Raw genomic sequence first — 25,260 nt, 5'->3', positions numbered from 1 at the left:
CTATTTGATTCCAGTATTTCAGTGTTTATCAAGTCTCAGATTCATTTGTCACAGTCTATATACATTATAAATTTGGCTCAAATTGCAATCCTGTAGATAATCTCAATTCTGGAGCTTTATTCTGGGTCTCATCTGATAGCTTTCCAGAGAATTGGCCATTCAAAGTTGGTTAATGGTCTTCAGTCAACAAGTGTACAAGAGTTTTTATTGATATTTCTTTCGTAATCTGAAATTCAATTTCACTGAAGATGTTTGTTACGCTGTTAGCTAAATATGGGTGGGGAAATTGTTCCATTGATAGTACTACAGTACTTCCATCAGTGGAAGACAGAAATTATTTTCTCTTCCTCTGTCTCTACTCTCCTCCCTGTGTATCATTAGCATCTGCTCTCTGGTTCAAAGTGCTTTTTCATGAGGCAAATGGACTTTGTTGTTTTTCTTTGAAGTCATTTCGCTTCTCATCCAAGAAGCTTCTTCAGCTCTGACTGGACGATGTCTGAATAAGCTTCTTGGATGAGAAGCGAAATGTGTTCAAAGAAAAACAACAAAGTTCAGTTGCCTCATGCAAACCACCTTTGAGACCACCATGACTTGGATAAATGAGAATCTCCATAGACATATGTTCTCTGGGCTGGAAGAAATTTCTGGAGTAAATTGGGGCAGGCAGACCACAGTGGGAGGAAGGGAGAGAACATTCTGTGGTGTGAGCAGACATTGGATTTTGCCCCTGATTTGTTTATTCTTCAACATGTTCTTATTCTGGCATCTGAAATGACAGATATCTACCTACAAAAGACTTCTTAAATTTTGCTGCAGAAGATCTATAGCTCTGTTTGGCGAATGAGGCTTGCCTCTTTGTTTCCCCAGCCTGTCCATGGAGCTTTCTTATTTATTTAATTAATTTATATGCCATCCATCTCACTATCCAAAGCAACTATTATGAACTTTGTCCATTTAAAACTTTTAGAAATGAAGCAATTTACTGAAGGGAGTGGCATCTTGCTCTATTTTCCCCTTTGGCAGACAAATGGTTGCGTTTATTGTAACTTCAAGAGCTGTGGTGGTGCAGTGGTTAGAATGCAGTAATGAAGGCTAATTCTGCTCGAGTCTTGAGTTCGAGTCTCACTGGCTCAGGGTTGACTCAGCCCTCCAGCCTTCTGAGGTCGGTAAAATGAGGACCCATTTTGTTGGGGGCAATATGCTGAGTCTGTAAACCGCTTAGAGAGGGCTGTAAAGCACTGTTAAGCGGTATATAAGTCTAAGTGCTATTGCTATTCACATTTATGCAGTTGTCATAGAGAGAGATGCCTGTTTGTTGCTAGACATCAGCGAAATAAATTGCACAATTTGGCTTTTTAAATATTTATTTCTTACAAGTGATGGGAAAAATGTTGCTTGGCAGAGAGATGGGTGGCATACAAATTTAATACATAAATAAAAATGAGTAAAATACAACTTTTCTTGTCTCTTTATTTTAAAAGATTTTAAGGTACGCTTTGGATAAGCAAGACCTTCAGCGAGTGCAGATCATAGCCAGCGATGACCTCTGGGAACCAATATCCTTTTTCATGCTCACTGACTCTGAGCTCCATGAAGCAGTCAGTATTATTGGGTAGGGCATCTTTACAAAACTGATTCTTTCCTCATAACCCCTTGTGGTCACATCTGACAGAGGTAGCACCTTTTGGGGAAAAAAATCTTTCTGGAATATTAAGTAGTTGCAATCTTTAGACTTGTGAGCTTTCAAAGTGTCAAATGACATATGCAAATATGACCACATCCCTGACAGACTTTTTTTTAAAAAAAATTATTTATTTATGTTAGATTTCTTGTCCTTTTGTCCATAGGGACAAAAGTGCAGTTGTCAGAAACTGGCAACTTTGCATAGGTAATTTGTTCAAGGAAATGCTTTTGTTTTCTTTTTCCATCTTCTGTTTCACTGCAATACCCAGACTGCTTATTCCCTTCAGACTCTTACATGGGTAGTGTGGAGTTACTATGACAATTGGGACTGGGATCACTAAATGATCTGTTCACATTGTTTATCAGGAGCAGTCCAGGTAGTCCCAGTTGCTCTCGTTGCCATAGGTTATTAAGCAGGAAATAGCAGGACTTTAAAATAAGGACTGTGAAGATGTTGTGATCAGTCATACATGCGAGCTGGTTGCCAAATGCCTGAATTTTGTTTACATAACTGCAGGAGTTCTGCAAGAGCTGGAACTTCATACAGCACCATCATAATTTCAAAATCACTGAATGAATGGAGATTACCTGAATTAATGTGATTTAATGTATGCATAATATTGGAAGAAGGGATTGGAACAGAGAATTGGAAACATCTTTTTGCCTACTATTTTTTCTCAAAATTAACTCTTCCCCGAATAGTTTGATTGTTTGTTGGTGCATTTGTACAACTTCATCACAGTTGTATATTGAAAAATGTAGAAAGAGTTTTCCAGTTCAGGTTATTTATTTTCGATAGAAACAGATTTGTTGACATGTAGAAGAGATGGAGAAACCTTGGGTCTCCCAAATATTCAAACTATATCTTCTGTAATCCACAATTGTGGGCCGTGTTGCCTAGATCTGTGGGAGATGTAGTTTCAATTGTAGTTTCAACTCAGATGATATGCTGAGGTAGTCCCAAAAGGCAACTGGACTTTGTTTTTTCATTAAAGACATTTTACTTGTCATCCAAGAAGCTTTTTCAGTACTGATTGAATAGTGGGGAATGGAAGGATTTATTATATGATTGCAAAGAATTAAATCCTTCCAATCCCCACCATTCAGTCAGACCTGAAGAAACTACTTGGATGAGAAGGGAAACACCTTCAAGAAAAAAACAAAGTCCAGTTGCCTTTTGAAGAGCATGTTTGGGGCAACCATGATTTGCATGACTGAGAATTTCCGTAGACATATACTGAGGTAGCACCTCAGTTGCTCTCCAGTGAATAAAAGTTGCTCCACTTGTCTTTCATACATGGTTATTATAATAGTTTGCATTCAGCCCTGGTTTCCTGCTGCCTATTTACATATCTACATAGAAATCAACCAAATGCCTCTTCTAGCTATTAGATAAGAATAGTGATGATTTAATTTCCTATAGAAAAGATTTCCAAAGAAAACTATTCTGCTGACATTAGAAGTGAAAGATTAAAACTCATCAGATGCTCTGGGAAAGAGATCTTGGAGAGAACTTAATAGAGATGTGTAAGCATCTAAGATGATGGTAGACAGCTGTTGAAAATTGGCTTTTGGTTTTAGGAAAACACATGGAGATCTGATAAACCCAACATAGGCTAGACACTGTCACTGCTAAAGCTTTTTTGGTTCTGGTGTGCTGGTTTCAGAAGAGTTTAAATCCTCTTGAAGCAAAGGAGGGGAAATCCAGCCTAGACCTGCCAAAATTGAGGAGGAGGAGGAGGAGGGGTGGTGGTGGTGATGGAATCAATGCCTTTCACAGATGACCACTAACAAGACTGAAGATGATGAAAGAAAAAGGCTTTACCAACCTGAGAGAGAAAAAGGACAGCTGCCAGCTGGATTGACAAAGAAAACTGATGATCTTTGCTTGCATAGTGTAAACAGTCTTGTTGAGGAATGTGGCTGGAAAATGAAAGTAATTTGTTGTGTATTTGTTGAAAAAAAAAAGGAAGAAAATTTTAAAGTGGTCTTCTGCTCTGATTTTTATCAAAATGAACCAACAGAAATTCCTAGTCACAGTTATCTCTAATGTTTGCTGGTTCCAATTTTTAAAGAGCTTGGAACGTAACTTTTTAAGAGGTAGATATTAAGTCTCTTATGTTTTATTGGAAAGATTTACGTTGGATTGACAAGTCTGTCCATAGCAGAGATTTCTGTACCAAGTGTTAGATCTCAGAATATATTAGTTGTTAAATGAAGATAGAGGTTTGAATTATTTTGCATCTCCTCATTTCAAAAGGAATTTAGATTCGTGTTTTAAGATACATAAATCAAAAGCACTTAGCCACTTAGGTCTCTAAATTCTGCTCAGTAGTAATGAGGGAATGCTGCCACATTGGTAAATAAGTGAAACCCTGGAAATCTTTTTAAAAAATCTGTCTTTCCTTTGATCTTACTAGACAGCCATAAAGAAAACTGAGCCTAAGACTTGCCAACTGCAATCCAGGGATTATCGTACTGATTTACTCTTCTGGTTTTTTCAAACATTTTTGACTTTTAAAATGCTGCATAAATGCTGAGCGTTCACATTGTAAATGGTAGCCTTTAAATGTAATTCCTGAATTCATGCATGAACACTTTTATTTTCTATATCACGGATTTATTACTGCTGTAAAAGTAAACACTAAGGAGAACAGATATGCATGACTGAGATTGCTGAAGTGCCCTTGAAAGAGCTATAAATTATTTAAGACTAGTTGAAATTCCCAATTTTCCATATAATCATCAAAAAATTGAAGCCCTGAGGAAATACCATTATTAGAAAAGACACCATGCCTTCTGTACTTTTCTAGAATGTTATTTAATCAAATGCATATATGGTACATTGGAGTTAAAACATATACTTTTTTTCCCTGTCTAGGGCTCACTACCCAGGGACAGAAACAGTGAAAGCTGCTCAATTAACTCTAAAGAAACTCTGGTCTTCTGAAGACTACAGTACTTTCAACAATGAAGTGGGTGCTGGTTGCTGGGCTCGAATCCTGAATCAAAATTATGTAAATGGCAACATAACTGCGTATGTGTCAATACGTCTGGTGATATGAAAAGTGCATTTCATGACAATGTGTATCTATAATATTGTAAAAACCTTGCTCAATTCTTTTGGCAGTGACAATTGGGTCAATATTTTTAACAAATGAAATAATTATGTGCATGAAACTTGGACCAAGTATTTCCCCTCCCCCCAAAAAAGCTGAATTGTTCATAACAAGAACATTTATTGTGTAGATATTCCACTGTAAGAGTGTTTCTTAATATATGACTTGATATGTTATGTTATGCTTGATTGATCAATATATAGTAGCTCTTGGGATGAATTAAATAGGTGGGTGTTTGCTTGGCCACTTAATTGTCTAAACCTCTGTGAAGCCCCTTCCTTTCGATTTTTTGCGCTATTACCATCAAGTGAAAAGTTTCAGAAGAGAGTGAAAGGCAGGCAGGTAAATACTTCTCTATGATTAGTCTGTGTCAGTATTTTCGTCTTTGGTAACCACCTCCATTTATTCATATACTTATTGATTGAGATTTCATTAATGATTGCTGCTATCTCCTTTAAAATCACTTGGAAGATTTTGGTTTACAAATAGTGGAATATAATTAATAATTTCCTTCCTTTTTCTTATTCCTTGTTCTTAGCACTCTTGCTTGGAATTTGGTGGCTAGTTACTATGAAGAATTACCCTTTGGAAGGTGTGGTTTAATGACAGCACAAGAACCATGGAGTGGACATTACTCTGTGAATTCTCCTATTTGGGTCACAGGTACATTTTAAAAGTTAGACATAAACTTTTCCAGTTATCAAATGCATGTTGAGTTGTTGAGTAGCATATTGAGTATCTATTGTTTTGAATCATAATACTTGAATCTTTCAATGCAGAATCTTTCTAAATGAATAATACATAGCTTCTTACTAGAGAGTATAAGAGAATGTGCATGGAGTAAAACAGTTTTGTTTCAACACTTGTGCAAGATTTTACACAATGGAGTAGCTTCATAGGACTACTGTTGATTTGAAATGATTTCAGACATTTTGTCCTATCAAAATTGAAGCCGTAGGCTCACTCTGCTTCCCATGTACAGATTTCTGACTCAATCAGAATTCAAACTATTAGATGTACTGATTCAATGCTTACATTTTAATAAGCTCATAACTTTATGAAAAAAGTGTGAGTTGTATGAGAACATAATGCTGTTCTTACTTTATTGCTTAATCATTCAAAATACCTTTTCATTCAGAAGGTTGACAATTAGGACTGTAGCCTATCTTGGAGCCTTCCAGTTTACAATATCTGTGATCTGTCTGGATTTATAGGCAATAGACTCTGGAATAGGTGGAGAGCAGAGGCTGTGAACCGTTGGTCTAAACTACAGTAATTTTATTGAGTCACAGACTGGTATTGCATTCATGAGCCTATACTTTATGAAGGAGCTCTTCTGAATTAAATCCATAACCATCTGCATTCCTATAAGAAGTTATTCCTGGACCTTTCTTTGAGTTGTAACTACGTATAGGTACTGCAGTCAGAGCGAGATGATTGCTTACTTGTAGGACAATTGAGCTATCTTCTTTCTTCATGTGATTTTGTGTTGACCTTATTATTTTTTCTTCCTGTTGAAGCAAGTTTCAGTGTTCTTTTTTGTTTTAACACAGCACATTCAACACAGTTCACCCAGCCAGGGTGGTATTACCTGAAAGTAGATGGGCATCTGAAAAAAGGTGGAAGCTTTGTGGCTCTGACTGATGGGCTAGGCAACCTGACCATCATCATTGAAACAATGGTAATGTTATTCGGCAAAGTCTAATGTAGAATTGATTTTTTTTTTTTGCATTTATATCCTGCCCTTCTCCGAAGACTCAGGGCGGCTTACATTATGTCAAGCAATAGTCTTCATCCATTTGTATATTATATACAAAGTCAACTTATTGCCCCCAACAATCTGGGTCCTCATTTTACCTACCTTATAAAGGATGGAAGGCTGAGTCAACCTTGGGCCTGGTGGGACTTGAACCTGCAGTAATTGCTGTTAATAACAGACTGTCTTAGCAGTCTGAGCCACTCAAGGACCCTTTCACACACTATCAAGTTTCTGAAAGCATAACAGTACAAATGCAATGGAAGTATACTGTCTCTGAGTTGCTTTTGGCTCCTGTTAATTTTATGAATGCATCCATGGAGTTTTTATGGCAACAATATGAAAATGAATTGCTGTTGCGTTTCTTCAAGGTGTCGTCGTCCCCCCCCCCCGACTTTCAGTATAGTCAAGTAGTCTCTGATATCTCCATCCAAGTAATAACACTGTTTAGTTTTTTGAGCCCCGACAAAATCAGTCAAATGCTGCCACCTGGTGATATATATTGAAAATAAATGCTTCTCTATGAGGAGCATTGTACTAGTGTTTTTTCAGTTGGTCTAACATAGTCCCTAAGACTAAGTTGTGAATGATAAGTGCCTTCTTTGAGTCTCAATTCTGATAGGGCTTAGAAAAGAGGCCTTAGACAAGCAAATTTGTCTTCTGGGGATTGATTTATTTTACAGGGTTGTAGTATAAATTATTGGTATAGCATATATAAAGGATTTTTTAAAACATTTTGAAATGCAATACTAAAGTCAAGTTATTCATTTATATATTAAACAAATTTATATTTGTTTATATTGAACCACATTTTTGTAACTGGAGTTTTTTCAGAGACTGAGTAGACAATAAGATGCTTATGATTGTGATTCATTATATTCTTTAACAATTTTCAAGTTGTGATTGTAAGGTCTTGCATTATGCTCTAAGGATTCACAATGCAAACCTGGCCAGTTTTTACTGATTAGGTTGTGTGTGTGTGTATTTTTTTTTTCTGCTGTGTGTTAGTGCTGTATTTTCCACTTCCTGATTTGACATGTCAGATAGAATACCCCAGTTCCTGGGATCTCCTCACTCCCAGTCACTACCACAATCAGTGGGGATATCCTAAGTTGCAAGCAAAATTATTATTGCAGAGTATTGCATTATGACTTACACCCTCTTCAGAACACTGTCCTTAGGAGAGAGACAAAGACAGACAGAGATGGGGGTGGGGAAACCTTCTCGCCCCCTATTCCCGTGGTTAGTATTTCATGGTCAACAAACATAGCTCAGCTCTCATTGAGCTATTCTTGAGATTTCTCTCTCCTTTGTCCTTTTCTTTTCACCCCACCTTTAAAAAAAGTAATACATACATACATACTGATTCTCCCGAATTTGATAATCATGCTTTTATGTGGGTGACGCTCTTTATCTAAATAAGCAATGTCATGTACAGTCTGGATGATGGAAATAAAAGAAATGACATTTTGAGGTGATGTTTGATCTGTGCAATTTATTATTTATTTTTAGACTCGTAACCACTCAAGGTGCATCAGGCCACCACTTCCTCCCTATGTTGTGTCACCCCAAGAGGCAGTTTTTCACTTGAAAGGATCCTTTGTAAGTAATTGAACTGTACCTCAATCACTCTGTCAGGTGCCATAGAGAATAGATGATCAAAACAAGATCAGCCAATAGCTTGTTTTGTTTATCTATAGCAATTAGAATGATTGGCATGTTTGAAGTGACTATGTAGTTGAATGTTACATGTAACTAATTGAGGGACAAATTCCATTCCTATGCACCCAACCTTATTGGCTGTTGTCAGAAGTTGTCCATGAACAAATAAACATGGTGCAGTTCATATTCATGGTACTGCAGTGTTTTGCCTGCCTGTAGTCTGATTATAGTACTAATTTTTGCTGTGTAACTCAGATTTCCAAGAAAGACTTAATTTGAACAGGAAAATTCTGGATATTTGTTCCTTCCATTAAAAAATAATTATTAGATTATTAATGGGTTTTAAAATATTTAAGTGGAACCATCAGCTGCAGAATTGATGATAAATGAACCAGATTTTAATTTATTTTGAAATAAATGATAATTGTTTTTGTTGTTCTGATTTTAAATAGTATTATGAGGCCTATTTATTAATCTCAGTCATGCATTGGAATGGAAACAATATTGAATAAATATCATTGTGGGCTCAGCTTGAGTTTTATTTATCTTTACAATTATAGTAGTTACATAAGTTTTTCTTTTCTTTTAAAATAGATAGCAATACATTTTTTAAAAAGTCATGGGCTCATAATACTCTTAATCAATTGTTAGGTAATAACACTTAGAATTTCTGAGATTCTGAAAAAGTTTTTAAGTAGCAATACATACAGTTAAAATTTTTGTTATCTATGCAGTTTGATACTTTTCTCCAGCATTCAAAGTTTTTTTTAAAAACAATTGTTTGGGTCTATTAATATGCTGCATTAGTAATAAATTTGAAGGAATGTTGGTAAATATGTAATTCCATATTGGTCAAATACTATAGCCATGGTGAATCAAATCTTTTTAAAGGCAATTAATTTAACAATACATTGATATCCTTAATCCTTATCTTTCAAAATGTGGAAATGTTCAATCCTGGAAGAACTTTGGATATATTGTGCTTGGATTGTGTCAGAAAAGGTGATCATATACACATGGAATAATAGTTCAGTTCTAAACTCTGAATATTGGTCCTATGAAATTTGTCAACTTTGAAGACTTTGAATCAGCTTTGTATCAAGAGAGAGGCAAGACTAGAGGATGCAATTTCATATGGATTCAATTCATCATAAACAAACATGGTTAAACAAATGGATTCAATTCATCATAAACAAACATGATTAAACAAATGGATTCAATTCATCATAAACAAACATGGTTAAACATAAGGATTCAATTCATCATAAACAAACATGGTTAAATAAACACGGTTAAATAATAATAATAATAATAACAACAATTGATATTAATGTAATGAGTATGGTTGTAAATACCTTGATTATTATTTCCTAAAATGATTTGTACCCAGACAACACACTGTTCAATTGAAATTGGAATTTTTATTATAAAATAAAATAAAAACTTATTACAAATAAATAAATAAATAAATAAATAAATAAATAAATAAATAAATAAATAAATAAATGAATGAATGAATGAATGAATGAATGAATGAATGAATGAATGAGTTACAACATTGAAAAATTAAAGAAAGTTATGTAATTTCAGTTCATAAGGACATGCTGAGGATTTCGGACAATATCTGCATGATAAAGTCGCTCAGATCCGGGATGGTCTGGACTCAGATTGGGTAGATTCGGGCGGGATGACAGAGGTGGATCTTGAAGATGTCATCTGGGAAGAGTTCGATACTGTGGCTCCCGAAGACATGGACAGGATACTGAGGAGGCAGAATGCGACCACATGTTTATTGGACCCGTGTCCGTCCTGGTTGGTACTGGCCACACAGGAGGTTACACGAGGCTGGCTCCAGGGAATTGTCAACGCTTCTTTGATGGAGGGTGCCTTCACTACCGCCTTGAAAGAGGCGGTGGTGAGGCCCCTCCTCAAGAAGCCCTCCCTGGATCCAGCTGCTTAAGCAAACTATCGTCCTGTCTCCAACCTTCGTTTTGTGGCGAAGGTTGTTGAGAGTGTGGTGGTTCATCAGCTGCCCCGGTACCTGGATGAAACTGTCTATCTCGACCCGTTCCAGTCCGGTTTCTGGCCTGGGTACAGCACAGAGACGGCATTGGTCGCGTTGGTAGATGATCTCTGGAGGGCTCGGGAGGGGTTGTTCCTCTGCCCTGATCCTATTAGATCTCTCAGTGGCTTTTGATACCATCGACCATGGTATCTTGCTGCGATGGCTGGAGGGTTTAGGAGTGGGGGGCACCGTGTATCGGTGGTTTTCCTCCTATCTCTCTGACCGGTCGCAGACGGTGTTGGCAGGAGGGCAGAGATCGGCCGCGAGGCGCCTCATGTGTGGGGTGCCACATGGGTCGGTTCTCTCGCTGCTTCTGTTCAACATCTATATGAAGCCATTAGGGGAGATCATTTGTGGTTTCGGGTGCAATGTCATCTGTACGCTGATGATACTCAACTGTACATTTCCACCCCGACCCACCCCAACGATGCCGTTGAAGTGATGTCCCGGTGTTTGGAGGCTGTGCGGGTCTGGATGGGGAAGAACAGGCTTCGACTCAACCCCTCCAAGACTGAGTGGCTATGGATGCCAGCATCCCAGTATAGTCAGCTAATACCATTGCTGACCGTTGGGGGCGTGTTGTTGGCCCCTATGGAGAGGGTTCGCAACTTAGGTGTCCTCCTGGATGTACGGCTGTCTTTAGAAGATCATATAACGGCCGTTGCCAGGGGAGCTTTTCATCAGGTCCGCCTGATACGCCGGTCAATTAGACCGGGATTCCCTATGCACGGTCACTCATGCCCTCGTCACTTCCCGCCTGGATTACTGTAATGCTCTCTACATGGGGCTCCCATTGAAGAGCACCTGGAGGCTCCAACTGGTCCAGAACGTGGCTGCGCGGGTAATAGGGGGAGTGACTCGAAACTCCCATGTAACACCTCTCCTACGCAGCTTGCACTGGCTTCCGGTGGTCTTCCGGGTGCAATTCAAGGTGTTGGTTACCATCTTTAAAGCGCTCCATGGCATAGGACTGGGTTACTTACGGGACCACCTACTGCCACCAATAGCCTCCCAGCGACCTGTGCGCTCCCATAGGGAGGGCCTCCTCAGGTTACCGTCAGCCAAACAATGTCAACTGGCGACGCCCAGGGGGAGGGCCTTTTCCGTGGGGGCTCCTGCCCTCTGGAATGAGCTGCCTCCGGGGATACACCAACTCCCCGACCTCTGGACCTTCAGACGCGAGTTAAAGACCTTTTTGTTTCGCCGTGCAGGGCTGGCCTATTTTAACATATTTTAACGTATTTTAATGTGGGTTTTTTACTATGGTTTTATTACTGTTTCTATTTGTTTCAGCCGAACTGAATTTTAGATTTTAAAATGTTTTTAATTTTTGAATTTCTGTATTTTGCTTTTTATTTGGCTGTAAACCGCCCTGAGTCCTTTGGGAGAAGGGCGGTATAAAAATGGAATAAATAAATAAATAAATAAGTCTGATATTTATCAATCTATATAAAAGGTGTTTAGATGATTGTTATTTGACTTCCTAGTTTAGAGTTTTCTTTTGTTTTGTTTTAATTTTCTGCTGCTGTGCCGCTGCCTCCTGTCTAAGCCACTACAGTAGAACTATAGTGGCTAGACTAAAGGTCAATTTAATCATATCCAGTGGCTCACAGTAGCTAAAAAGATACCAGTGGGGAGTCCACAAAGAGGATATGAGCAAAGTGGTATCTTATTGCTCATGTTCTATTTAGTAACTAGTAATTAGAGCCACAATAGTCCTGATGCTGAAATGAATACACAGTCATAACATAACATCAGAGTTGGAAGGGACCTTGGAGGCCTTCTAGTCCAACCCCCTGCCCAGGCAGGAAACCCTACACCATCTCAGTCAGATGGTTATCCAACATTTTCTTAAAAATTTCCAGTGTTGGAGCATTCACAACTTCTGAAGGCAAGTCGTTCCACTTATTAATTGTTCTAACTGTCAGGAAATTTCTCCTTAGTTCTAAGTTGCTTCTTTCCTTGATCAGTTTCCACCCATTGCTTCTTGTTCTACCCTCAGGTGCTCTGGAGAACAGCCCAACTCCCACTTCTCTGTGGCAGCCCCTGAGATATTGGAACACTGCTATCATGTCTCCTGGTCCTTCTTTTGTTAAACTAGACATACCCAGTTCCTGCAACCGTTCTTCATATGTTTTATCCTCCAGTCCCTAATCATCTTTGTTGCTCTTCTCTGCACTCTTTCTAGAGTCTCAACATCTTTTTACATCGTGGCGACCAAAACTGGATGCAATATTCCAAGTGTGGCCTTACCAAGGCATTATAAAGTGGTACTAGCACTTCACGTGATCTTGATTCTATCCTCTGTTTATGCAGCCCAGAACTGTGTTGGCTTTTTAACAGCTGCTGCACACTGCTGGCTCATATCTAGATGGTTATCCACTAGGACTCCAAGATCCCTCTCTCAGGTACTACTAGTGAGCAAGGTACCACATATACGGTACTGGTGCATTTTGTTTTTTTGGCCTAAATGTAGAACCTTACTTTTTTCACTGTTGAATTTCATTTTGTTAGATAGCGCCCAATGTTCAAGTCTGTCAAGATCTTTCTGTAACTTGTGCCTATCTTCTGGAGTGTTGGCTATTCCTGCCAGCTTGGTGTCATCTGCAAATTTGATGAGTTCCCCATCTATCCCCTCGTCCAAGTCATTGATGAAGATGTTGAAGAGTACTGGGCCTAAAACAGAGCCTTGGGGTACTCCACTGCATACTTCCCTCCATGTGGATGTAGTTCCGTTGAGGACTACACGTTGAGTGCGGTTGGTCAGCCAGTTACGAATCCATCTGGTGGTGGTGCTGTCTAACCCACATTTTTCTACTTTATCTAGTAGTAGGTTATGGTCTACTTTATCAAATGCTTTACTGAAGTCCAAGTAAATTATATCAACAGCATTCCTCTGGTCTACTAATTTTGTCATTTTGTCAAAGAATGCGATAAGATTAGTCTGGCATGATCTGTTTTTGACAAACCCATGTTGGCTTTTGGTTATTACTTTGTTTGCTTCTAGGTGTTCGGTGATTCGTTGCTTGATTATCTTTTCCAGAATCTTCCCCGGTATTGAGGTCAGGCTGATAGGTCTGTAGTTTCCTGGGTCTGTTTTTTTTCCTTTTTTGAAGATGGGAACTACATCAGCTCTTTTCCAGTCCTCTGGCAGCTCCCTGTGCTCCAGGATCTTTGAAAGATATAGTTCAGTGGTTCTGAGATCACGTCTGCCAGTTCCTTCAGAACCTTGGGGTGTAATCCATCCGGTCCTGGTGATTTGAACTCGTCTAGGGTAGACAGGTGTTCACTTACCATTTTCTTCCCTATTTTAACTTGTGTTTCTAATCTGTTTTTTGTAGTGCTGTTGTTGATAGGTTGGATTGTTTTTCCTTTTGTGTAAAGACAGATGCAAAATATGAGTTAAGTAGATCTGCTTTCTCCTGTTGCTTGTCATCTTCTTGCCACTTTCTCCCAGCAATGGGCCAATTGTTTCCTTGACTTTTTCTTGTTTTTAACATGTTGGAAGAAGCTTTTTATTATTTTTACTTTTGTCGCTAGCCTTTGTTCATTGTGAGCCTTAGCTTTCCTCACTTCATCTTTACAGGCTCGGCTATTTGCTGATATTCTGCCTTAGTTATTTGCCCTCTTTCCACTTTTTATATTTGTCCTTTTGTCTTTCAATTTGTCAGATAGTTCTTTATGCATCCATGCTGGTTTCTTTTGTGATCTACTATTTTCTTCTTCATTGGTATTGTGTTAGACTGTGTTTTTATAATCTCACTTTTCAAAATTTCCCAAGCTTCTTGAGTTGTTTTCCCCTGAGGATTCTCATCCATTGAATCCTTCTCAAGATCTCTCTAAGTTTATTGAAATTAGCTCTCTTAAAGTCCAAGACTCTAGTTTGACTTTGTTCTACTACTTGTATTTGCTTAATGTTGAATTCCAATATTGCGTGGTCACTTGCCCCAAGGTTCCTGTAGCTTCAACACCTTCTATCATTTCATCTCTGTTAGTGAGAATTAAGTCCAATATGGCTGATCCTTGTCGCCTTCTCTATTTTTTGGGAAACAAAGTTGTCTGCTAGGTTTGTTAGGAACCTGTTGGATTTTCCACTTGGTGCAGAGTTTGTTTCCCAGTTGATGTCAGGGTAGTTAAAATCCCCCATTACTACTGTGATGTGCTTCCTACATACCTTAGTTAGCTGACTAGCAAAAAGTTCATCTACTTCCTCTGTTTGGTTGGGTGGCCTATAGTATAGACCTATGGCAATATCGTTTTCACCCTTTTATATTGACCCAAATACATTCAAGATGATTTTCATCATTGTTGTGCTCTATTTCTGTAGAGATGTAGTTATTTCTTATATATAGTGCAACTCCACCTCCTCTTTTATTTGGTCTATTTCTTTTAAATAATTTATATCCCTCTAGCTGTATGTTCCATTTGTCAGTTTCATCCCACCAAGTTTCCGTAATGGCAACAATATCATATCTACCCTCATTTACTTGGATTTCTAATTCACCCTGTTTATTCCTCATACTCTGTGCATTGGTGTATAGACATTTGAGTCCATTTGGATTGATCTTGTGTTTACTGTCTACATAACCTGTGTTGACTGCCCTACTTTCATGCCACCTGTTGGTTTAGTGCACATGGTATGGCACTCACTGTTAAATGCTTGGTTTTGCTTGATAGCATGGTTGATAGTCTTACCCATACAGACATCTATGTTACATGCACTGATAACCCTTTTAGTTTTCGATTGCTGGGGACAGAAATTTTCTATATCAGTTAATTCTCTGTCCCCACTGTTCAGTTTAAATGTTTATCCAGAAAATCTGTGAATGTATTGCTAAGTAACTCAGTCCCTTTCTTTGATGGATGCAATCCATCTCTTTGTACAATTTTCGTTGGACCAGTTGCAGACATCATGACTAATAAAACCAAAGCCTTCCCTTTTACACCACTCCTTTAGCCACACATTAAACTCCACTACACGCTGGCCTTTACCTTTTTGTTCCTTATGTACTGGTAAAACCTCTGAAAAGTTAAGCCTACAACCTATGCTATTAAGTTCATACCCTAAGCTCTGGAAATCATTCTGCACAGAAAGCACATCCTTTTGGGACAGATCATTTGTGCCAAGGTGTATAATAGCATCAACATCAGAATCCTTACTGGCATTCTTGACTATCTTAAGAATACGTCTCTTGTCTCTGCTGGCAGTAGCACCAGGTAGACACCTGACGTCTTTCAAAACCTCCATATCCTTTCCTAAATTTACATCCCTTACAATTGAATCACCAATCAGAAGGTGGCTTCTCTTTTTGGATACCTTGCTCTTCTTGTGTGACCGATCTGTAATACTTGATACACACTTTTCCAAAGTAGGTTCACACTTTTCCAAAGTAAGTTCTTCATCTTGAACCATAATCCCTTGATTGTTTGAGTTATCAGTATCACAACTACCTTGATCTGTCACTTTAGTGTTCCTATTTAGGTCAGCAAGGGCACTATATCTGTTATACTGGGACACTGTAAAAGCTTTGTGTTTATGGTTCACAGCTCTCACCCTGCCAGATCCCACGGTTGTCCATACTGCCCTTTTCCTGCAGGATCTTTGTGGTAGAGGGGGCTGATGGCTCAGCAGCTGGAATGGCTGAATTGGGTACCTAATTTCTGCTTGGAGAGCATAGATTAGAGATTCTAGATATGTAATCTGTCCACGTAGACTGCTAATTTGTTTACAAAGAGGACAGTACCCAAATTTGAAAAAGGTACTGCGAAGACAGCTGCAAAACAAGTATTGCACTGAACTAAGCCAGTCATTTTGAATAGAATAAAATCACAATCTCAAGTGGACCAACCCTGAATATATTATTGCTATTTTTATTTATAGTGATTAGATTAGATTCAGCAGCTCAAACTCACGTGTTTTCTGAAGCAAATCAGAAAGAAATGCAGAAATATTCCACCCCAATTCACCTTAAAGCAGCAGCTCAAACTCACGTGCTTTTCTGAAGCAAATCAGAAGAAATGCAGAAATATTCCACCCCAATTCACCTTAAAGCAGCAGCTCAAACTCACGTGCTTTTCTGAAGCAAATCAGAAAGAAATGCAGAAATATTCCACCCCAATTCACCTTAAAGCAGCAGCTCAAACTCACGTGCTTTTCTGAAGCAAATCAGAAAGAAATGCAGAAATATTCCTCCCCAATTCACCTTAAAGCAGCAGCTCAAACTCACGTGCTTTTCTGAAGCAAATCAGAAAGAAATGCAGAAATATTCCACCCCAATTCACCTTAAAGCAGCAGCTCAAACTCACGTGCTTTTCTGAAGCAAATCAGAAAGAAATGCAGAAATATTCCTCCCCCAATTCACCTTAAAGCAGCAGCTCAAACTCACGTGCTTTTCTGAAGCAAATCAGGAAGAAATGCAGAAATATTCCACCCCAATTCACCTTAAAGCAGCAGCTCAAACTCACGTGCTTTCTGAAAGCAAATCAGAAAGAAATGCAGAAATATTCCTCCCCAATTCACCTTAAAGCAGCAGCTCAAACTCACGTGCTTTTCTGAAGCAAATCAGAAAGAAATGCAGAAATATTCCTCCCCCAATTCACCTTAAAGCAGCATCTCAAACTCACGTGCTTTTCTGAAGCAAATCAGAAAGAAATGCAGAAATATTCCTCCCCAATTCACCTTAAAGCAGCAGCTCAAACTCACGTGCTTTTCTGAAGCAAATCAGAAAGAAATGCAGAAATATTCCACCCCAATTCACCTTAAAGCAGCAGCTCAAACTCACGTGCTTTTCTGAAGCAAATCAGAAAGAAATGCAGAAATATTCCTCCCCCAATTCACCTTAAAGCAGCAGCTCAAACTCACGTGCTTTCTGAAGCAAATCAGAAAGAAATGCAGAAATATTCCACCCCAATTCACCTTAAAGCAGCAGCTCAAACTCACGTGCTTTTCTGAAGCAAATCAAAAGAAATGCAGAAATATTCCTCCCCAATTCACCTTAAAGCAGCAGCTCAAACTCACGTGCTTTTCTGAAGCAAATCAAAAGAAATGCAGAAATATTCCACCCCAATTCACCTTAAAGCAGCAGCTCAAACTCACGTGCTTTTCTGAAGCAAATCAAAAAGAAATGCAGAAATATTCCTCCCCCAATTCACCTTAAAGCAGCAGCTCAAACTCACGTGCTTTTCTGAAGCAAATCAAAAAGAAATGCAGAAATATTCCTCCCCCAATTCACCTTAAAGCAGCAGCTCAAACTCACGTGCTTTTCTGAAGCAAATCAGGAAGAAATGCAGAAATTTTCCACCCCCACTTTACCTTAAGGCAGCAGCTCAAACTCACGTGCTTTTCTGAAGCAAATCAGGAAGAAATGCAGAAATATTCCTCCCCAATTCACCTTAAAGCAGCAGCTCAAACTCACGTGCTTTTCTGAAGCAAATCAGAAAGAAATGCAGAAATATTCCACCCCAATTCACCTTAAAGCAGCAGCTCAAACTCACGTGCTTTTCTGAAGCAAATCAGAAAGAAATGCAGAAATATTCCTCCCCAATTCACCTTAAAGCAGCAGCTCAAACTCACGTGCTTTTCTGAAGCAAATCAGAAGAAATGCAGAAATATTCCTCCCCAATTCACCTTAAAGCAGCAGCTCAAACTCACGTGCTTTTCTGAAGCAAATCAGAAAGAAATGCAGAAATATTCCACCCCAATTCACCTTAAAGCAGCAGCTCAAACTCACGTGCTTTTCTGAAGCAAATCAGAAAGAAATGCAGAAATATTCTCCCCAATTCACCTTAAAGCAGCAGCTCAAACTCACGTGCTTTTCTGAAGCAAATCAGAAAGAAATGCAGAAATATTCCACCCCAATTCACCTTAAAGCAGCAGCTCAAACTCACGTGCTTTTCTGAAGCAAATCAGAAAGAAATGCAGAAATATTCCACCCCAATTCACCTTAAAGCAGCAGCTCAAACTCACGTGCTTTTCTGAAGCAAATCAGAAAGAAATGCAGAAATATTCCACCCCACTTCACCTTAAAGCAGCAGCTCAAACTCACGTGCTTTTCTGAAGCAAATCAGAAAGAAATGCAGAAATATTCCACCCCATTCACCTTAAAGCAGCAGCTCAAACTCACGTGCTTTTCTGAAGCAAATCAAAGAAATGCAGAAATATTCCACCCCAATTCACCTTAAAGCAGCAGCTCAAACTCACGTGCTTTTCTGAAGCAAATCAGAAGAAATGCAGAAATTTTCCACCCCAATTCACCTTAAAGCAGCAGCTCAAACTCACGTGTTTTTCTGAAGCAAATCAGAAGAAATGCAGAAATATTCCACCCCAATTCACCTTAAAGCAGCAGCTCAAACTCACGTGCTTTTCTGAAGCAAATCAGAAAGAAATGCAGAAATATTCCACCCCACTCCACCTTAAAGCAGCAGCTCAAACTCACGTGCTTTTCTGAAGCAAATCAAAGAAATGCAGAAATATTCCACCCCACTTCACCTTAAAGCAGCAGCTCAAACTCACGTGCTTTTCTGAAGCAAATCAAAGAAATGCAGAAATTTTCCACCCCAATTACCTTAAAGCAGCAGCTCAAACTCACGTGCTTTTCTGAAGCAAATCAAAGAAATGCAGAAATTTTCCACCCCAATTCACCTTAAAGCAGCAGCTCAAACTCACGTGCTTTTCTGAAGCAAATCAAAGAAATGCAGAAATATTCCTCCCCAATTCACCTTAAAGCAGCAGCTCAAACTCACGTGCTTTTCTGAAGCAAATCAGAAAGAAATGCAGAAATTTTCCACCCCACTTCACCTTAAAGCAGCAGCTCAAACTCACGTGCTTTTCTGAAGCAAATCAGAAAGAAATGCAGAAATATTCCACCCCAATTCACCTTAAAGCAGCAGCTCAAACTCACGTGCTTTTCTGAAGCAAATCAGAAAGAAATGCAGAAATATTCCACCCCAATTCACCTTAAAGCAGCAGCTCAAACTCACGTGCTTTTCTGAAGCAAATCAGAAAGAAATGCAGAAATATTCCACCCCAATCCACCTTAAAGCAGCAGCTCAAACTCACGTGCTTTTCTGAAGCAAATCAGAAAGAAATGCAGAAATATTCCACCCCAATTCACCTTAAAGCAGCAGCTCAAACTCACGTGCTTTTCTGAAGCAAATCAGAAAGAAATGCAGAAATATTCCACCCCAATTCACCTTAAAGCAGCAGCTCAAACTCACGTGCTTTTCTGAAGCAAATCAGAAAGAAATGCAGAAATATTCCACCCCAATTCACCTTAAAGCAGCAGCTCAAACTCACGTGCTTTTCTGAAGCAAATCAGAAAGAAATGCAGAAATATTCCACCCCAATTCACCTTAAAGCAGCAGCTCAAACTCACGTGCTTTTCTGAAGCAAATCAGAAGAAATGCAGAAATATTCCACCCCAATCCACCTTAAAGCAGCAGCTCAAACTCACGTGCTTTTCTGAAGCAAATCAGAAAGAAATGCAGAAATATTCCACCCCAATTCACCTTAAAGCAGCAGCTCAAACTCACGTGCTTTTCTGAAGCAAATCAGAAAGAAATGCAGAAATATTCCTCCCCAATTCACCTTAAAGCAGCAGCTCAAACTCACGTGCTTTTCTGAAGCAAATCAGAAAGAAATGCAGAAATATTCCACCCCAATTCCACCTTAAAGCAGCAGCTCAAACTCACGTGCTTTTCTGAAGCAAATCAGAAAGAAATGCAGAAATATTCCACCCCAATCCACCTTAAAGCAGCAGCTCAAACTCACGTGCTTTTCTGAAGCAAATCAGAAAGAAATGCAGAAATATTCCACCCCAATTCACCTTAAAGCAGCAGCTCAAACTCACGTGCTTTTCTGAAGCAAATCAGAAAGAAATGCAGAAATATTCCTCCCCAATTCACCTTAAAGCAGCAGCTCAAACTCACGTGCTTTTCTGAAGCAAATCAGAAAGAAATGCAGAAATATTCCACCCCAATTCCACCTTAAAGCAGCAGCTCAAACTCACGTGCTTTTCTGAAGCAAATCAGAAAGAAATGCAGAAATATTCCACCCCAATTCACCTTAAAGCAGCAGCTCAAACTCACGTGCTTTTCTGAAGCAAATCAGAAAGAAATGCAGAAATATTCCACCCCAATCCACCTTAAAGCAGCAGCTCAAACTCACGTGCTTTTCTGAAGCAAATCAGAAAGAAATGCAGAAATATTCCTCCCCAATTCACCTTAAAGCAGCAGCTCAAACTCACGTGCTTTTCTGAAGCAAATCAGAAAGAAATGCAGAAATATTCCACCCCAATTCACCTTAAAGCAGCAGCTCAAACTCACGTGCTTTTCTGAAGCAAATCAGAAAGAAATGCAGAAATATTCTCCCCAATTCACCTTAAAGCAGCAGCTCAAACTCACGTGCTTTTCTGAAGCAAATCAGAAAGAAATGCAGAAATATTCCACCCCAATTCCACCTTAAAGCAGCAGCTCAAACTCACGTGCTTTTCTGAAGCAAATCAGAAAGAAATGCAGAAATATTCCACCCCAATTCCACCTTAAAGCAGCAGCTCAAACTCACGTGCTTTTCTGAAGCAAATCAGAAAGAAATGCAGAAATATTCTCCCCAATTCACCTTAAAGCAGCAGCTCAAACTCACGTGCTTTTCTGAAGCAAATCAGAAAGAAATGCAGAAATATTCCACCCCAATTCACCTTAAAGCAGCAGCTCAAACTCACGTGCTTTTCTGAAGCAAATCAGAAAGAAATGCAGAAATATTCCTCCCCAATTCACCTTAAAGCAGCAGCTCAAACTCACGTGCTTTTCTGAAGCAAATCAGAAGAAATGCAGAAATATTCCACCCCAATTCACCTTAAAGCAGCAGCTCAAACTCACGTGCTTTTCTGAAGCAAATCAGAAGAAATGCAGAAATATTCCACCCCAATCCACCTTAAAGCAGCAGCTCAAACTCACGTGCTTTTCTGAAGCAAATCAGAAAGAAATGCAGAAATATTCCACCCCAATTCACCTTAAAGCAGCAGCTCAAACTCACGTGCTTTTCTGAAGCAAATCAGAAAGAAATGCAGAAATATTCCACCCCAATTCACCTTAAAGCAGCAGCTCAAACTCACGTGCTTTTCTGAAGCAAATCAGAAAGAAATGCAGAAATATTCCACCCCAATTCCACCTTAAAGCAGCAGCTCAAACTCACGTGCTTTTCTGAAGCAAATCAGAAAGAAATGCAGAAATATTCCACCCCAATCCACCTTAAAGCAGCAGCTCAAACTCACGTGCTTTTCTGAAGCAAATCAGAAAGAAATGCAGAAATATTCCACCCCAATTCACCTTAAAGCAGCAGCTCAAACTCACGTGCTTTTCTGAAGCAAATCAGAAGAAATGCAGAAATATTCCACCCCAATTCCACCTTAAAGCAGCAGCTCAAACTCACGTGCTTTTCTGAAGCAAATCAGAAAGAAATGCAGAAATATTCCACCCCAATTCACCTTAAAGCAGCAGCTCAAACTCACGTGCTTTTCTGAAGCAAATCAGAAAGAAATGCAGAAATATTCTCCCCAATTCCACCTTAAAGCAGCAGCTCAAACTCACGTGCTTTTCTGAAGCAAATCAGAAAGAAATGCAGAAATATTCCACCCCAATTCACCTTAAAGCAGCAGCTCAAACTCACGTTTTTCTGAAGCAAATCAGAAAGAAATGCAGAAATATTCCTCCCCAATTCACCTTAAAGCAGCAGCTCAAACTCACGTGCTTTTCTGAAGCAAATCAGAAAGAAATGCAGAAATATTCCACCCCAATTCACCTTAAAGCAGCAGCTCAAACTCACGTGCTTTTCTGAAGCAAATCAGAAAGAAATGCAGAAATATTCCACCCCAATTCACCTTAAAGCAGCAGCTCAAACTCACGTGCTTTTCTGAAGCAAATCAGAAAGAAATGCAGAAATATTCCACCCCAATTCACCTTAAAGCAGCAGCTCAAACTCACGTGCTTTTCTGAAGCAAATCAGAAAGAAATGCAGAAATATTCCACCCCAATTCACCTTAAAGCAGCAGCTCAAACTCACGTGCTTTTCTGAAGCAAATCAGAAAGAAATGCAGAAATATTCCACCCCAATTCACCTTAAAGCAGCAGCTCAAACTCACGTGCTTTTCTGAAGCAAATCAGAAAGAAATGCAGAAATATTCCACCCCAATTCACCTTAAAGCAGCAGCTCAAACTCACGTGCTTTTCTGAAGCAAATCAGAAAGAAATGCAGAAATATTCCACCCCAATTCACCTTAAAGCAGCAGCTCAAACTCACGTGCTTTTCTGAAGCAAATCAGAAAGAAATGCAGAAATATTCCACCCCAATTCACCTTAAAGCAGCAGCTCAAACTCACGTGCTTTTCTGAAGCAAATCAGAAGAAATGCAGAAATATTCCACCCCAATTCACCTTAAAGCAGCAGCTCAAACTCACGTGCTTTTCTGAAGCAAATCAGAAAGAAATGCAGAAATATTCCACCCCAATTTACCTTAAAGCAGCAGCTCAAACTCACGTGCTTTTCTGAAGCAAATCAGAAAGAAATGCAGAAATATTCCACCCCAATTCACCTTAAAGCAGCAGCTCAAACTCACGTGCTTTTCTGAAGCAAATCAGAAAGAAATGCAGAAATATTCCTCCCCCAATTCACCTATAAGCAGCAGCTCAAACTCACGTGCTTTTCTGAAGCAAATCAGAAAGAAATGCAGAAATATTCCTCCCCCAATTCACCATAAAGCAGCAGCTCAAAATGACGTGCTTTTCTGAAGCAAATCAGAAAGAAATGCAGAAATATTCCACCCCAATTCACCTTAAAGCAGCAGCTCAAACTCACGTGCTTTTCTGAAGCAAATCAGAAAGAAATGCAGAAATATTCCTCCCCAATTCACCTTAAAGCAGCAGCTCAAACTCACGTGCTTTTCTGAAGCAAATCAGAAAGAAATGCAGAAATATTCCACCCCAATTCCACCTTAAAGCAGCAGCTCAAACTCACGTGCTTTTCTGAAGCAAATCAGAAAGAAATGCAGAAATATTCCACCCCAATTCACCTTAAAGCAGCAGCTCAAACTCACGTGCTTTTCTGAAGCAAATCAGAAAGAAATGCAGAAATATTCCTCCCCAATCCACCTTAAAGCAGCAGCTCAAACTCACGTGCTTTTCTGAAGCAAATCAGAAAGAAATGCAGAAATATTCCTCCCCAATTCACCTTAAAGCAGCAGCTCAAACTCACGTGCTTTTCTGAAGCAAATCAGAAAGAAATGCAGAAATATTCCACCCCAATTCACCTTAAAGCAGCAGCTCAAACTCACGTGCTTTTCTGAAGCAAATCAGAAAGAAATGCAGAAATATTCCACCCCAATTCACCTTAAAGCAGCAGCTCAAACTCACGTGCTTTTCTGAAGCAAATCAGAAAGAAATGCAGAAATATTCCTCCCCAATTCACCTTAAAGCAGCAGCTCAAACTCACGTGCTTTTCTGAAGCAAATCAGAAAGAAATGCAGAAATATTCCACCCCAATTCACCTTAAAGCAGCAGCTCAAACTCACGTGCTTTTCTGAAGCAAATCAGAAAGAAATGCAGAAATATTCCACCCCAATCCACCTTAAAGCAGCAGCTCAAACTCACGTGCTTTTCTGAAGCAAATCAGAAAGAAATGCAGAAATATTCCACCCCAATCACCTTAAAGCAGCAGCTCAAACTCACGTGTTTTTCTGAAGCAAATCAGAAAGAAATGCAGAAATATTCCTCCCCAATTCACCTTAAAGCAGCAGCTCAAACTCACGTGCTTTTCTGAAGCAAATCAGAAAGAAATGCAGAAATATTCCACCCCAATTCACCTTAAAGCAGCAGCTCAAACTCACGTTTTTCTGAAGCAAATCAGAAAGAAATGCAGAAATATTCCACCCCAATTCACCTTAAAGCAGCAGCTCAAACTCACGTGCTTTTCTGAAGCAAATCAGAAAGAAATGCAGAAATATTCCTCCCCAATTCACCTTAAAGCAGCAGCTCAAACTCACGTGCTTTTCTGAAGCAAATCAGAAAGAAATGCAGAAATATTCCACCCCAATTCACCTTAAAGCAGCAGCTCAAACTCACGTGCTTTTCTGAAGCAAATCAGAAAGAAATGCAGAAATATTCCACCCCAATTCACCTTAAAGCAGCAGCTCAAACTCACGTGCTTTTCTGAAGCAAATCAGAAAGAAATGCAGAAATATTCCTCCCCAATTCACCTTAAAGCAGCAGCTCAAACTCACGTGCTTTTCTGAAGCAAATCAGAAGAAATGCAGAAATATTCCACCCCAATTCACCTTAAAGCAGCAGCTCAAACTCACGTGCTTTTCTGAAGCAAATCAGAAAGAAATGCAGAAATATTCCACCCCAATTCACCTTAAAGCAGCAGCTCAAACTCACGTGCTTTTCTGAAGCAAATCAGAAAGAAATGCAGAAATATTCCACCCCAATTCACCTTAAAGCAGCAGCTCAAACTCACGTGCTTTTCTGAAGCAAATCAGAAAGAAATGCAGAAATATTCCTCCCCAATTCACCTTAAAGCAGCAGCTCAAACTCACGTGCTTTTCTGAAGCAAATCAGAAAGAAATGCAGAAATATTCCACCCCAATTCCACCTTAAAGCAGCAGCTCAAACTCACGTGCTTTTCTGAAGCAAATCAGAAAGAAATGCAGAAATATTCCTCCCCAATTCACCTTAAAGCAGCAGCTCAAACTCACGTGCTTTTCTGAAGCAAATCAGAAGAAATGCAGAAATATTCCACCCCAATTCACCTTAAAGCAGCAGCTCAAACTCACGTGCTTTTCTGAAGCAAATCAGAAAGAAATGCAGAAATATTCCTCCCCAATCCACCTTAAAGCAGCAGCTCAAACTCACGTGTTTTCTGAAGCAAATCAGAAAGAAATGCAGAAATATTCCACCCCAATTCACCTTAAAGCAGCAGCTCAAACT

General features: G+C 39.3%; 1 protein-coding gene across 3 annotated transcripts in view; it reads left to right on the top strand.

The window, feature by feature from the left end:
• The window catches only part of GALC (galactosylceramidase), a 67,698-nt gene that overhangs the window by 22,326 nt on the left and 20,112 nt on the right, over positions 1-25,260 (top strand). For 2 of the 3 annotated variants that reach the window (XM_058162495.1, XM_058162497.1), the window contains 5 exons: positions 1,482-1,612; positions 4,565-4,720; positions 5,341-5,465; positions 6,356-6,483; positions 8,071-8,160. In XM_058162495.1, coding sequence (XP_058018478.1) covers positions 1,482-1,612; positions 4,565-4,720; positions 5,341-5,465; positions 6,356-6,483; positions 8,071-8,160 — 630 coding nt within the window. The remainder of the gene's footprint in view (positions 1-1,481; positions 1,613-4,564; positions 4,721-5,340; positions 5,466-6,355; positions 6,484-8,070; positions 8,161-25,260) is intronic. The other variant, XM_058162496.1, reaches the window with a different exon arrangement.

Source organism: Ahaetulla prasina, chromosome 1, assembly GCF_028640845.1.
Source record: "Ahaetulla prasina isolate Xishuangbanna chromosome 1, ASM2864084v1, whole genome shotgun sequence".
Lineage (NCBI taxonomy): Eukaryota > Metazoa > Chordata > Lepidosauria > Squamata > Colubridae > Ahaetulla > Ahaetulla prasina.
Note: the sequence above shows the minus strand (reverse complement) of the source record. Positions and strands in the feature narration are given on the sequence as shown.